This window comes from Aulostomus chinensis, chromosome 8 (assembly GCF_037954235.1).
Source record: "Aulostomus chinensis isolate RoL2024-O1b breed Wild chromosome 8, RoL_Achi_v1.0, whole genome shotgun sequence".
NCBI classification, from domain to species: domain Eukaryota; kingdom Metazoa; phylum Chordata; class Actinopteri; order Syngnathiformes; family Aulostomidae; genus Aulostomus; species Aulostomus chinensis.
Genome location: NC_141327.1, coordinates 25,460,026 through 25,475,582, shown reverse-complemented (window position 1 = coordinate 25,475,582; position 15,557 = coordinate 25,460,026). Strand labels below are relative to the sequence as shown.

Below are 15,557 nucleotides of genomic sequence, written 5' to 3'. Positions count from 1 at the left end.
AACATTCTGTAAGCTCCAACTTTTTAAGTGAACACTGATCCAAAATAAAGCTATTGAGTTACTGTGATTGTAAAATGTCGGGTCATTCCAAGTGCCTAACCAGTATGGAATTTTTGGGGCCAATACTGATGACAGGAAATAAATAAAAATCTGATAAGCGATTAATTGGACAGTATGTATATATGATATGTTTACGTAACCATATATGCATTAACAAACTTCTTTGCAAATTGTCTTCAAAAGATACAAAAGTGATGATTTAGACACCGAACGTTTAACACCAAATAACTATTGTCATGAATTACAGCATTTCCACGCACTGAACTAAGGCTTCACATCAGCTGATATCGGCCGCTGATTCGGGCCCGCGTCATTTTTTCTATGAGATCGGGTCGGTGGTGATGTTGGTGGCTGGGTGTACGCCTCTATTTAGAGACATACTGGGCATGATTGAAAGCAGACCTAGATCCAGGAGGGTTTATATCTCCCATCTGCCCTGAGATTTCTTCCTTCTTCTGGAATCTGCCAAACTAGGATGGATATATTTGGTAGGAGAGAGGAAATCTGGGCTGCAGCTCTGCCTCCACTTGGCTCTCAGCTCTGCAGCCATGAAGCATCCCCCTTCTATTCTCTATTGTTTGCTGTGCACACAAATCTGTCACTTCGCACAAACATAGTTACACACCAAAAAAATATCACTGCATTCTCAGCAACCTCACCTTTTATTACATAACAGTATTATTTGTCACACGGGAAGGTTTATTTGTCTTCTCCTACTGTTTTTTTTGTGTACTTTTTTGTGGTGTTCTCTTAATCTGTGTGTTTTTACCTTTGTGGTCTTTAATGTCCACTGCTGCCTGGGCTTCCAACAGCAGAGAGATCAGCTCCTTGTTGCCACTCAGAGCGGCATGGTGCAATGGCGACAACCTTCACACAGACACGGATTGTGTGTAAATACATTTATATACATCACATGTAAAACCAGAGCGTAACTTTGCTGAGATAATCTTCAGCGTAGAACAGCTCCGCCCCTCAGCTCTGTGTGAGCGACGGGAGGGGGCAAATGACCTACTTCCATTAATAAGCAATCTCTTTACCCTGGAGCCGAGCACACACAAATGCACGCACGCACGCACGCACGCACACACACACACAGACACACAGACTGTGTGTGTGTCTAATGGATCCCTGGTGAATACAAGGGCCGGGCCCTGGAGTCAAATCAACGAATCATCAGTCATTAAACAAGGAGTTGCGTCCAATTATCTGATTCCAATCAACATAATATGAAAATATCTTTATTATCTGATGGAGCCAAACGGAACATAATCACAACCCGAGCATGTGCACATGAAACGCTGAACCAATCATGAGTCTAAATATAGACAAATCCATAGTTGTACATTTAGAGTTGATAAGGGAACATTTTCGGAGCAAATTAGGAGCTGCTTCTCTGTTGGCTATTTGTTACGAAGCAGTAGATCAGGTGTAACGTGATGAATGATCGAATGCTTCTATCAAAAGCAACAATCCAAACGTGTGTCTACTAAATTCAGGATGTTTCCCATCTCGTGGCTTAAATCTGACATCTCTGAAAAATGTTGTGAAACAATCCTGTTTTGCCACTTCAAATGACGCAGTGTCTTGTCGGTGACTCTACCTAACAAGTTCTGGCTTTTGTGTGGACGTGAGCTGTAAGCAGGTCAGCCAAAAAGGGGATTTTGCCTCTCAGATTGATTGGAAGGTTGTTTTTTTTTAGAGGCCCGGAGATGTGAAAGTATTTGAGAGAAAGTGCAGTGTGCTGAATGAGTTTCATATGTTGCTTTAGTCCAGGAGGCCTTCAGGTGCTCTAGGAGATGGAAAAGTTTATCACAGAAACAAAAATGTTTTTCAAGCACTTGCAGGCAGGAAAAGCATGCAAGCAGCAAGGAAGATAAGTTCTATTAACGGCATTCAATCAGCACAAAATATTGGTTATTTCAACTTCCGCACCCCTGGAGGAGTCTGGTCTTCGGTATTTACAGATTGACCCAACTGAATGAAGGCTTGCCTGCAGTATTTCTATTTCTTCCTACACTTCACAATCATTAAATGACCTCTTTGATTAATTTTGGGATCCCTTTGGCATGTTGTGACCTCCAGGTTGGGAATTACTGCCATAAACACGCCACACAGTGTTTGCAGAAGCCCTTGTTGTCGCATAACACCTCATTATATGTGGAGTATGATCCAAAATTGAGTAAATCACAGTGCAAAGTGCAAAGTAATATGGATTAAGGGATTCAACAGCTCAACTATGGTATGGAATTAATAACCCCCTAAAACTTCAACCATATTAGGAGGAACTGGGAAAAACAAAGGAGGCCTGTTAACAAAGGGAAGCAAAAACAGAAGAACACGAAACAGAGGAGAAGATGTCCCTCACCCGTCTGCATCCTGGATGTTGACATTCACCCGCTTTGCTGCTCCAAGGAGCTCTGAAATATACAAGACAGAGACAAAAGGAATCATGAGAGAAACCAAAAGCTATTCAGAGTAGCGTCTCCCTGCCCCAGCTGCACTTTTATACAGCACAAGGGGGCTCGTTTCAAGAGCTACTGTGGGGTTCCACAAGCAACCACAAGCAAACATGGAGGACTTAGATGCATTATGTGCATATTCAGTCAAATGGAGAGCTCAACATCGAATTATCCCGAATAATTCCCTTCCAATCAAAAACTGAAACAATTAGATTTTTGCTTGGAATGAGGGAATTCTTGTCCTTCTCAGTAACTGCTGGTCTACTCTAAATATCACGTTTTCGTGCGTCAGCTCAGATGGTATAAAAACAGCTTAAACAAATTAAATTAACGACAAAAGCGATGCAATGTTTCATGAAAATGTACACATTGTTCATTTGTCAGCGCCACGGACAGCTCACGTCAACCCTCGTAGCCTCAGTAAGTTACTGCCAACATCCTTTGCTACTTTCTGTTACTAATAATCTATTCAGAGGGACAATCAGCCGACCTATGAATGCGTGGAGGGTACAGAGACGCAGTCAAGTAGGGATGTGAATAACATTGCTCAGCTTCAAAAACATCAGCCAGTGTACATAAAATTATTACTCCACTATAAACCTGAAAATCCACAAGGTCTTATCGAAGCCGCTATCAAAGAGTTCACATAACACACTGTCACAAGAACAGAAATGGCGGGAGAGCAACGGGAAAAAAAAACAAACAAAACATGTGGGGAGACCAGAGTAGTCCACGTAAAAGTGGCGGGCGACAAAGCCAAAATCCGCCGATAAATCCGTGCATCCCCAGCTACAAGTCCTGCGAATGTGAGTAACAGCTTATCCAGCCACCTCACCCGTCTGTGCCACGTATCTCTGAACGCAAATGCCAAACCAGGAGCCTCACTGAGGTCTCTGAGGAGTCACCGAGTCCAGGGGTTGGCAGCTAAAATAGCAAAAAAAACAACAACAACAAAAAAAGCAACTCCCCATAACAAAAGTCCCCCCCCTTTTTTTTTAACAGTGCTCACAAGTGTAGTGGGTTCTTTTTTAGAGTCATGTATTGTCTTTATGTCACATTTCTTTATGTTATGAGCGTTCAGTCCTTCAGGGGTTAACAGTTTGAATTACACAGATAAGGACTCGCATGTCAGCTACGTATTCAAAACCAGACAGTGTGTGTGTGTGTGTGTGTGTGTGTGTGTGTGTGTGTGTGTGTGTGTGAAGTGTTAAAAGTCATGTTTTTGAGCTGTATATGTGCTGATATTTGGGTGTGTGCACGTGTGTCTGTGCTGGTGATTAGAGGAATGTGCTCGTGCATGCATGTGATAACCTTGATCTTTGACAGAGTGTAAGAAGGATGAAGTCTATCCTGCAAGGAGCACACCAACCCTCACAAAACACAACACACGCACGCACACACGCACGCACACATACACACACATACACACACACTCTGGAAAAGACAGAAAAAAAACAGTTTGTTTAGTTCTCTGCTTCTACTTTTTTTCTTTTTTTTTTGGTCAAACCCTCATAATCCACAGGCCATAATCTGTGGCTGTTCTGTAATCTGGGGAAAAGCTTCTCCCTCTCCCTGCAGCTCTATCTGCACTTCATCCCTTCATCCTGCTCTCACACTCTAATTTTCCCTGTAATTTGCTAAAGAGCGTGCGCTGATTGGTGGTGCTGCACATGACATCACCGTCATGCATGAGCGTGTGTGCACATGCAGCCCCCCCCCCCATCTATCATGGATTAAAAATGAGAGCCACCCCTCCCCCCAAGTAGATGGATCAATGAATACAGATATCCATGACACTGGTATGACCCCCCCCCCCCCAAACCCCAACCCCGACTACAAACAAAAGACAGACCTCCACCTCTCAAACCTGATGACCTTTTTCTTCTTTCATTACACAAAAGTCAGGATCAGGACTCCATAACGGCCCCCCCACTAACCCAAATCCATGATGTGTATTTAATCAGCCGACAGAGACGGACTAATACACTGACCTCAAATAATTCATTCTTACGTTTGTTTGCAGAGCTGATTTCAGTTTTACTTTCATGTTTTTTAAAAAATTTCTCTGCAGTGAAATGTTTGTTTAAGCGCATTTACATACCCCCCCCCCCCAATCCCCGACAGTGTCCTTGGACCAGGGGTCACATTTTAATGTTAATTTTAGACTTAACACTGCAATCGAGATCCCTGTAACCATGGTAACCCCCGCAATGTGCCATTCTCACATACGGTCAATCACTTGACAGGAATTCCTATGTTATCATTGTGAGTTCAGTCTGCAAAAACTCCCTCCGATTGGAGCCTGTTTGATAATTCATCAGACATGAAATCACATCATTCATGTTGATGTGAGAGCTCTCTGTCTCCGAGTTCCTGCGAGCCTCCAGCTCCTGGCAAGCATCCTTCGGTGTAACACAGCAGAATCCCAAACCTCAGAAGAGGTGACGTGGAGACTTTACTCAGGGGTTCTCATTAGCAGAAATCTATCGAGTCCACTTTCCGTCTCTTCTGGCTTCATCTGTCAATATGCATTTAGACTTTCACTGGAACACGAAGCCAAAACAGATGCCCCCACTGACAATTCCCTGTTTTCAGATGCACACATGCAGATGTAGCTTGGAGTCGCAGGAGACCGAATCAGATTTTCATTACGAAACAGTACCAAAATATATATCAATATCGAGTACTGACAAGAGCAGCACGGTGGTGCAGTGGTTAGCGCTGTCGCCTCACAGCAAAGAGGTTCCAGGTTCAAGCGCCTGGCCCCATGGTGTGAATGGTTCTCTGTCTATATGTGTTGTCTTGTGATGGACTGGTGACCTGGCCAGGGTGAACCCCGCCTCACGCCCCTGAAGGCTGCTGGGATAGGCTCCAGCCCCCCCGCGACCCTTAACAGGATAAGCAGTAGAAAATGGATGGATGGACACTCCTGACACACTGGCACCAAAAATCATTATTAAAACAAATTCTGACGAGCTCCATATTGTGTTACAGAGCATTAAAACCAAGACTGTGCACTTAAATGCGTAACACCGATACTCCAGTTCAGTGAATAAATACAAGACTTCTGCTTCTCATGGGTATTTTCTTCAGTTACAAAGATATCCTGATGCATGTCAGAAAATGTGGGGTACTTTTTTCTATAATAAATCTTTTTGGCCACATAGTACTAGTGTCAAAGTATTTTGTAGATACAAATTTCAAAAAAGACAAAGTGTTCTAACTTTTCTGTGTGATAAATAAACCACATGTCCCAACAACACCCCGTGAAATAAGTGATTACATTTTGATTCTAATCACATCATAGGGCTGGACGATCGAGACAAAAAGATAAATTCATGATATGTAACATCCAGTATTTTTCTATATTATATCATTTCTGGTTGAGTCTGAGACTCACACATCAGATAATCCAAATGACATCCAACAACTGGCGCTGCTGGCTAAAGAGATGGGATACAGTCAACTAAAACGTTTCAGTTGCTTTTTAACACTGATTTAGACAACGAGGTTGTTCATCACAACTTGCACTATTACAAAAACCCACAATACATGAAGTTAGATGAGATATATCAAAAATATTTAAAAAGACATATTGCCCAGACAAATCTCACACATCACACAAATGACCAGCGGTGAAACAACTCAAACTGAATGTCACCTGATCCATCGGCACCCAAGAGGATGATAAGTTAGGATGGGTCCCGAGTTCCGTAGCCTTTTATAAATCTGCTGTTTTATTATTCAAAAATACTACATCCTACTAACAGCAGAAAGATACAAATGATAAAAGAGGGAAAAGAGGCAAACTATACAAAGTAAAGTCCTGAGGGGTGTGACGGGGAGCTCAGGGGCCGGAGGTGATTCGCGCTCATGGACACTGTTGTTTCACAGGCTGTTCATTAGTTTTATGGATTATCGTGTGTTTAAAAAAAAAAAAAAAAAAACTCCTAAAGATGTGATTTCACCTCTTAATTCAGCTGAACTGAAAACAGGAGTGTCCATGGCAGACGCAGCTGTAACCAGATGATCACATCCAACTTTTCCCCCACAACACTGAAATATGTAGTTTATCATTCACTACACTTTCGTGGAATATTTGTCCCTAAACAGCAAATTACCTATTATCAAAACCCGCATGTATTTAATGTTATTTACTCTACAGGCAAACCCATCGCATAAAAGAAACACACAATAAACTTAATTATGGAGTAATTACAACTAATCTGGAGTATTATCATTACTATTAGCATTTATTTTGTTGACTAGTAATTTGTCATTCTAATGGTAAATGCCAAGACTTGTGTTCGTGACTCACTTAGTATATTTATTTATGCCGGGCGTGTTTATTTAATATGCCAATAACAGAGCTGATTTATGAGCAGTGCCAACAAAACTGTGTCTCTCCTAATTGTCCGTGGAAGTCGCTGTGTAACTGACTTATTGGCCGTTTCAGTCGCTTGCTACAACATAAAAGAGATGCAATCTTGAAAAAAAAAAAGAGTCTGATATTTCACATCTCTCAGATAAAGAGCTTTAATGCAACTGAGTCAAAGATAAGGATGCCATTACCACACGGTTTAGGAATGCAGCTTACTTGGTGTAAGCAGCCGTTGGCTTTTAAAATAATCTGTCTTAAACCATCTTTCAGACTCATCATCTCCGTCTGCACTAATTCATTCAAACTACAAAGAATCAACTTTTGACAGAAGACAGCAGGAGTCCAGTGACTGCAGCTGCACTAAGAAGAATAAATATGTACTACATTGAACATTTTAGCAATAATTCTCATGAAAAAGAGCCAAAACCATCAATGAAGTTCCTCCTCTGTGGGTATTCCTGTAGCACAGATCTTTGATGTCAGACTTCAATGAGCTCCACTGTTGCACAGGATGACACGTGTCCTCATTAATATTAACACAAACGCTGAAGTTTATTTTGAGTAAACGCCACGCACGCCATCCTGTTGCCATAAATACTCACTAGAGCAACAAATGTGTATAGTCCCCAACAAGTGTGCCATTTTATTTTGAAAAGCTTGTACACAAAAACAAAACGACAACAGCAAAAAAACACTGTTGTTTAAAGGTGCAGTTTGAGAAGTATCACTATTACCCTTTTCACAATGTCAAACGTTAGCATTGTTGTTGCCTGCATTGCAATGCTGTCTCTTTCGCAAAGCATACAAACTCGGTGCAGACTGGAAAATGTCCGAGTGCGAATGCAGCGAAGGAGGATGGAGTTTTTGGCGAGTCTGGAAGGGAGCCGAGGAAGCTACAGACGAAACCTGACAGGCGGCACAGTGACAAAATCATGATGCGACAGGAAGGTCGCGTGAAACCTGAGACGACGCGGCTTGCATTTTTCACACCGCAGCTGAGTCGCTAAACACCCGGGACGCTTGGCGAGTCAGTCGACGCGGGTTGAAATGCTGAGGCTACCCTTTCAGAGTGCCGCGTTTTTAGTGCAGTTGAAAGGGGCTTTGGATTGAAGTCTCCAGTTGGAACAAGTGGGCGTTACTGTAGGTGGTGAGGTGTTGAGATTAGGAAAACACTCCACCACAGGTTCAGTTTGCATGTGCACTGCTGTCTTTTGCTCTCACAAGGAAACACAAGTTGTATGAGGTAAAAAAGTATGTATCCACTGAGAGCACACACAAACACACACACACACACACAACACACACACACACACACACACACGGATGGACTGTTGGCTCGTCAGCTCCAACCCTCGCTGAGTAATTGCAGAGAAAACTACAGTCACTACCGACCAAAAGTGACAGCATAACACAGCAGCAACTATGTTTATTTATACCAATTATTCATTTCAGCTCAGTGTGTCTCTTCAGTTTTCTGTCGTTTGCACGGGAGGTTTTTCTTCTCGTATACAAAACAAACTGAACCAAAACTATGACCCAAGAACCCCGGCATGTTGGTCATGGTTCATTAGAGAGGGTGTGAGGACCCTCCCTATCTGCTCTGTAGATTCAAGACTGTTCCAGCCAGAAACCTGCAGGATTGAGCTGCAACGTGCGGTTTTAACACCGTGGTCTACATGACTTGTTGCTCCCTAGATTTAGAAAAATGTTGCAGAACCATTAAATGAGGTTAAATTATTCATCAGTGCCACCAAAATTATTAACTTAAGACTCAAATGAGCTTCGTGCGACTTGAGGTTCTCAAGGGATTGGTGCTTATGCCCAGAAGTGGGCCCCTTGCACTCATTGGCCCGGGGCGGCTGCACCCTCTGCCCCTCTGCTTCAGCAATACTAAATGAGCCACTGAACTGTGCTCCTTTCACGGCATTTCAACAACAAAAATATACGGGGGAAAAAAGGCGTTTTCAAGGAAGATTTTCAGTTTGAGTTTCAGTATTTTTACCATAAATTAGGCTGTTGTTGCTCGATCAGTCACGCTTAGTTTGTATTTTACAACTTTGTTAAAGAGAACCAGGGAAGCCATCAGGGCTTCTAAACCAACAAGATATTTACATGACTCAGTTCAAGCTCCTATATCTGAGTCAGACCCAAAGTAAATGGAGAGAATCCAGCCACCTGTGATAGATACTATGACTGCATAGGGATCTTCGTGGTGGGCGACGTGCCAGCTGACTTAACCTGCATTTTCCTCCGCTCACGCCAGCTTGTTTACAAAGACGAGGCTGACATTCACTGCAGTTCCACTGTGAGTAAACACTCACCGCAATGACGGATTATCTCGCTGACTATTTTAAAGACGAGTCATGTCACTTTGATGGCCAAACACACTTCCGGAGGGAGAAGCAGGGAAAGAGATAGAGAGTGAAGCCGATTGCCTAAAAAAACACAATATTCCTGAGGAAAGTGACGGTGATGTGCTGTAAACATGCCAAGTGAGGAGGAAATCTTTTGGACCTGTTGGTGCCAGACTCAGGAAAATCTAGGTGAATCCACAGATGAGAGCGATCAAAGCTGCGGAACTACAACAAAGGGATTTGAAGTGCTTATCACAAAGCTGGAGACTGTTTCAGATTCCCTAAAATATATATATATATTAAAAAACACGGGAAACATGGAGGCCTGCTCAACCCAGGGGTGCCCAAGACCAATGCAACACTATCAGGATGCCCATGCTGCACCTTTGACTCAGCCTCTATACTGAGGGAAAGTGTGATGATAACATCAGCAATATGGCAAAGATAATGTGCTATCTTCAGAATTCTAAAAAAAACAAAAAACAAAACATTTTACTCCTATAGCACAGGAGAAGCCTCACATTCTCAAATATGGAAGCAAACAGATGTGCAAGTGGCCCAGGTGTGGGTCCTTAAGCAGTTAATCATGACGGAGCGCTGCAGGGATGCATTTTTAGAAATTCAGAGGGCGGCACGGTGGTGCAGTGGTTAGCACAGCAAGAAGGTTCTGGGTTCGAGCGCCTGCTCGGGCACGGGATCTTTCTGTGTGGAGTCTCCATGTTCTCCCTGTCCCTGTGTGGGTTCTCTCTGGGTACTCCAGCTTCCTCCCACAGTCCAAAGACATCAAGAGGGGACGAGGCTGATTGATACTCTAAATTGACCGTAGGCGTGACTGTGAGTGTGAATGGTTGTCTGTCTCTATGTGTTGGCCCTGTGATGGACTGGCGACCCGTCCAGGGTGAACCCCGCCTCTCGCCCAAAGGCTGCTGGGATAGGCTCCAGCCCCCCCCCCCCCCCCCCAGCGACCCTTCACAGGATAAGCGGTAGAAGATGGATGGATGGATGGATGGATGGATGTGCTCTCCGTAATCATTGACGTTTTGAACGAGTCCATGATTCCCTGAATCTGCAAAGTTAGCAATCTGCTACGCTGAAACTATTTTAATCACTCAAAGCATTTTATCACATACTCACATGAAAATATTATGTGACAACGGATTGTTTTATCATGTTAACGTGTCCTTGTTACAGAGAAGATACTCTTTATGAGCTGTGGACAAGGGGAAAATGCTTTCAGCCAGAATAGCTTTTATTACCGTAACCCTCTGGGGTCTCGGCCACTTTTTTCATAGCCTACTTGTGCCTCTTATCACTGTTAATATTTAAAACACTGTATATATCTTGTACTCTAAGGTGCAAGTACAACATGAGCTATTTGATTATGCATGTTGCTGTAATGCTACGCAATATTAAAAATAGATATAACCGTATTTTCAATTTATTACATTCACACATTCTTCATTTTTCAGTAGAAAAAGTTATTTAAATCTGTTACACACAAAAAAAGTTTGAAATAACTGCGTATCCAGTTGTTGATGATTAAAAAGGCACCGAGGTTAATTACTTGCAGAAGTATAGGAACAAAAGCTCCACTGTCCCCCAGTGATAAGGACTGGACACTCTGGGTCCTTTAAAGGTACAAAGTGTGGCTGATCTCAACAAGCTAGTACTTTATATTCAACTTCCAGATAAGTACCCTTGTTAGACTGGTGCGCATGAAATAGTCTCCTTACAAACTGATGCTTTAAATACACTCTGTGCAAACATTCTACTTCAAAACTTTCATCAACTAAAAAAGGGATGCAAAGAAAAACCTGTTTTGATATTTTGTCAGACATCCACACATTTGTGTTGCAGAGATACTGGATGTTGTTAGCATGCTAACCCCCAAGTGCTGACCTGCCCCGCCTTGTGAAAGCACTCTGTATCACATGAGTCACCCGTCTGCCTTCAGTCCAGCACGAGAGGATGAAAAATTAGTGCTGGCCAGAGGCACTTTGACGTGCAAAGACCCAAGATCTCACCTTGTTTGGACGGTTGGGATCTTCCCTTTCATCAGAATGGGTGCTGAACTCCATACTGTTAGGTAGGGATGCCAGTGTTTGTGTTGCACCGTTTTCAGAAATGTGCCGATTGAATTTGTGTTTGAAGGTATGATGGACTGACTTATTCCTCCCCTGAATTCCTCCCCTGAATCTGTGCTTGATTTTGGGATCTAAGAGCATACCCAGGTGAGAGAGCAAAGTCTCCAATTGAGAAAAAAATGTGTGAGAGCATGTGATGTCACCTACGCCATACGCGGGTGATGGAGAGATGGAGGCGGTTTCAGGTGTAGATACACTCATCAAAATGGCAACACATTGAACACCCAAATCAAGATGTTGTTTGTAATGTATAACTGTGATTACCTTTTTTTGTTATTGAAGAGAGAAATTAAGTACCGCTTGTACTTCACCTGCTGTATTTGAGTTTGTGCTACTACAGACTTGCTAAAAAAACAAAAAGCTGAGCAAACTATGACATAAGTTATAGACAGACACCACACTGAGACTGGAAGCTAGCCGCCTGTCTGGGCAAATCTGACTTGTTTCTTGGATGAGATTTATCTACAATCAGATCTTTTTTTTCTGTCCACACTGTTACTTGAAAAATTGATGGCATTAGATTTGTTGTGTCCAGACAAATCTGATGCCATCATTTTTTGCACAGGACACAAACTTAAGAGTCAGTTTCCGAGGAGAAACGGTTGGCAAGTGTTGCGCCTTTAACTTATTGTAAACTTAAGACAAAGTGAATATACAAATAGTGGATTGACCAGTTGTGGGAAAAGTGCTGCCCCCTATTTGTTCAGAGTGGAGCATGAATGAATTTGACTGTTGGCCATTTCTCACACATAGCACCTTTAATTACCTACACCCAATTTTGACATCTCTGCAAACAGCCACTCCTGCAGTTCCCTCTCACCTCGTACGGCAGCGCTCTCAACATCATTAGAATACAGTTAAAAATTCATGTGACTAACACCTAATGTGTCAGCGTGTTGGTGCGTGTATGTGTGTGTTGCCGCCTGTCGTCACGAGTGTTGAAGGGGTGCGAGGGCAGAGAATCTCCTGCAGAGAAACTGTTTAATTATTCAAACCTAAACCTGCTTTCATGTCACGTCACACACACACCCTCCATAAGTCACCCTTTAACCTCCGTCATCATTTCCTGTCTCTTAACCCCCCATCCATAATGTCACGTTTCGTTCCTGCTGCCCTCCTTTTCCTCCCCTTTCTAACCGTCACACCCCTCATCTCTCTCTCTCTCTCTCTCTCTCTCACCCACCTCCCCCTTCCTCTTTGTCAGTGCACAGTGGACTGAGCACTCAGAGCTGATCCGTTCTGGCATTTGAGGAGAAGCATTTTTCTTTTCCACGGCAATGCTGGAATGTTCAGAGACAAATATGCACAAGAGGAGAGGACGAGGAAATGGGGAGGACAAGGATGAGGAGAGGAGAGGAGAGGACAAGGATGAGGAGAGGAGAGGAGAGGACAAGGATGAGAAGAGGAGAGGAGAGGAAGAGATAGGCGGGCGAGAAAACACGAAAAGTGGAAACATTTGGAAGGAGATGAGAGGAGAAGAGGAAAAGAGAGGCGGGGGGGGACAGGAGGCAACAGGAGGGAGGAAGAAGTGAGGGAACAGGAGAGGTGAGGAGGAAGCAAGGGGTGAGGAGACAAACTAAGAGTAGAGGCTTCACGAGGAGCTGCTGATGAAATGGGAGAGGAGGAGAGCTGTTTCAAGGCTGTAATTGAAATCTAATTATCACCTCAAGTCCCAGCTGACGCCACGTCATGCACACGCACACGTGCACTTTTCAGTTGGGCACACGCACGCAAACGTCTGCACGTGTGCACTTATGATCATCACATTATCACCACTAACATCTGGCATCTTCACACACCAATAATCGCCCTGTCCCGAGAGCAGTGTAAGACCTTCATGCATTTCATCCACCTCACTCTCACATATATACACATCTTGTCTCACATGCACACACACTAAAACACACCCCCTGTCTTGGCTTGCACACACACGTATTTTTGTGCATTCATGCAAACGAACACCTCACTTTACGAGTGGAGACAATCTAGAGACATTTCTCGTCTGTTAATACATTCTCACACATGTGCAACGTCATCACTATCACATTCATCGTCACAACATTAGCACAGGCAGGCACGCACACACACGCGCGCGCGCACACACACACACTCACACACACTGCATTCAGGATATACGGCATCACATCGGATTTATCCTGTACTGTCCTGACCTGGTAATGACGAGTGTGTGTGTGTGTGTGTGTGTGTGTGTGAGAGAGAGAGAGAGAGAGAGAGAGAGATGGATGGAGGGATACTAACTGGCTTTCCCTGGCCGAGGTCTCTGTAGGATCCGCTGAGCTGTCAGCAAGTCCTCGGTCTTCACGGCCTGGAGCAGCTCCTGGTCCTTCCCCATGTCCCCTCCGTCCCGCCTCTGTCCGCTCGGTCCCGCTCTCTTCCTCTGAGCGCCCCTCTCTCCTCCGTTAATCCGCTGCTACATCCTGCCTGCCGCTCCGGGCCTCCCGCTGGAGCTGAGGCGCGGAGAGATAGTGGATGATGCCGGGACTGGGATGCTCCGATTCGTCCGGGGGTCCAGCGCAGGTCCCGCTCTGCCTCCAAACCGCGCGGTGCTGCCGACCCACAACGACCACCGCCGACCGGACCGCGCTCTCTCGGGATGCTCTCTGGCCGCGCAGATGCCAGATTCTATCCGCGTGACGATTTCACCGGGTCTACGTGCGTGTCGCGCGTGAATACGGTGGAGCTCGAGCGCCCTCCTCTACACTGGGTCAAATTCGCTCCGCCAAAAATCTCACGAGTCCTCCGACCGCTCAAACGCACGAGCCGTGTGACCGCTGTCGCCGGCCGCGGCGTTGATGGACAAGCCTGCGCCACCTCCAGCGCGCGCGAGCGCGCGCGCGGGTTGACGCACACATACACACCAGCACAGATTGCCTATGTACACACGCTACTTACACGCGCGTTACATAAACGCACGCTGCATGCGCGCGCGCCACGCCAGTTGTTATTAATCCCCCATGCGTTCGCGAGGTCGTTACAAGTAATAAAAAAAAAGGGGGGGTCGTTTGATATCGCAGTAGTACTCCTGCGCGTGCATGCAGGTGCACGCCGCGCGCGAGAGTAGGGGAGGCAGGGTCCACAAGCCCATGGGACAGACAGCTTCCTGATTCACTTTGCTTAATTCGTCTTTGATTGGATCTCAGTCACCGGAATCAAGACACTGCCAGGCCTTTCGGTTGCACTTGAGTCCACTCGACTACTGCAGCGTGTTTCCTTGTATCCTCCTACATTAGAAATAGTCTTTACAAAATGTTACTCCTTAACTTAAATCACTTCCTAGTTTTATATTCAAACAGGTGCTTAAAATGTAGAAACATGGACAAAAGTTTTACGACACAACAGAATTTCCTCCTCTTATTTTCTGACGTGTGAGCTCATTTCTCAGTTTCTGAGGCCGTGAGGATCTGAACGGTAATAACATGATACACTGGTTCATGTTCTTAGAACGATAACTCGGGTTTTGCTGCTGTGCCTCTGTTGTGTGTTCATGATTTTACACATCTGGAAATTAAGAGACGTGAGGCTGCAGTGTGGAAATTTTGATAAAAGCATTTGAGAGATCCAACATCATGACTGCAGTGAATTTGGCACTGAATGTTTGGACTGAAGCGCAGATGTTCCATCAACTGTGGATCTTATGTCTTGCCAGTGTTTCCTGAGGTTGCGTGAGCGCGGCTTAAATTCTCCTTGGCGTTGATATTTCTGAATATGTGACGGAGGCTTCGCTAACATGTTTAAGGTTAATGAAACAGAGACCGTCTGAGGAGAGGGGAAGTGCATGTGTCCCATGTGCAGCGCTAATTTAGGCGAAAGGGGCCAGTGCCTGTCAGATTTAGGACAGGAAGTGGAACAGATGACATAAAGGCTTGGTATGAAAACTTTTGACTATAGATGCTTTTTTTTTGTGCGCGTGTGTAGAGTAACACAATGGCAGAGAAATAACAGCGGTCTCACAGAGGCTGAGAGGATGACAATTAGCTTCATGCAGGGCCGGACTTAACAGATAAGGGGGCCCAGGCCACAAGTAAGCTGAGGGGCCCCAGGAACTCTAAAGCCCCTTTCGCACTACAGCAAAAACGCGGGTCGACGCAGATTTTTCGGCACTCTGAAAGGGTAGCCTCAGCATTTCAACCTGCGTCGA

At 44.6% G+C, this 15,557-nt stretch overlaps 1 protein-coding gene across 3 annotated transcripts in view; it reads right to left on the bottom strand.

Annotated features, from left to right (window-relative positions):
• The window catches only part of LOC147257778 (uncharacterized), a 34,771-nt gene extending 20,426 nt beyond the window's left edge, over positions 1 to 14,345 (bottom strand). For 2 of the 3 annotated variants that reach the window (XM_086211938.1, XM_086211939.1), the window contains exons 1-3: positions 13,658 to 14,345; positions 2,426 to 2,477; positions 830 to 927 (exon numbers count right to left, since the gene is read on the bottom strand). In XM_086211938.1, the coding sequence (XP_086068064.1) occupies positions 830 to 927; positions 2,426 to 2,477; positions 13,658 to 13,751 (244 nt within the window). In that variant the 5' untranslated portion in view covers positions 13,752 to 14,345. The remainder of the gene's footprint in view (positions 1 to 829; positions 928 to 2,425; positions 2,478 to 13,657) is intronic. The other variant, XM_086211940.1, reaches the window with a different exon arrangement.
• Positions 14,346 to 15,557: the final 1,212 nt, after the last annotated feature.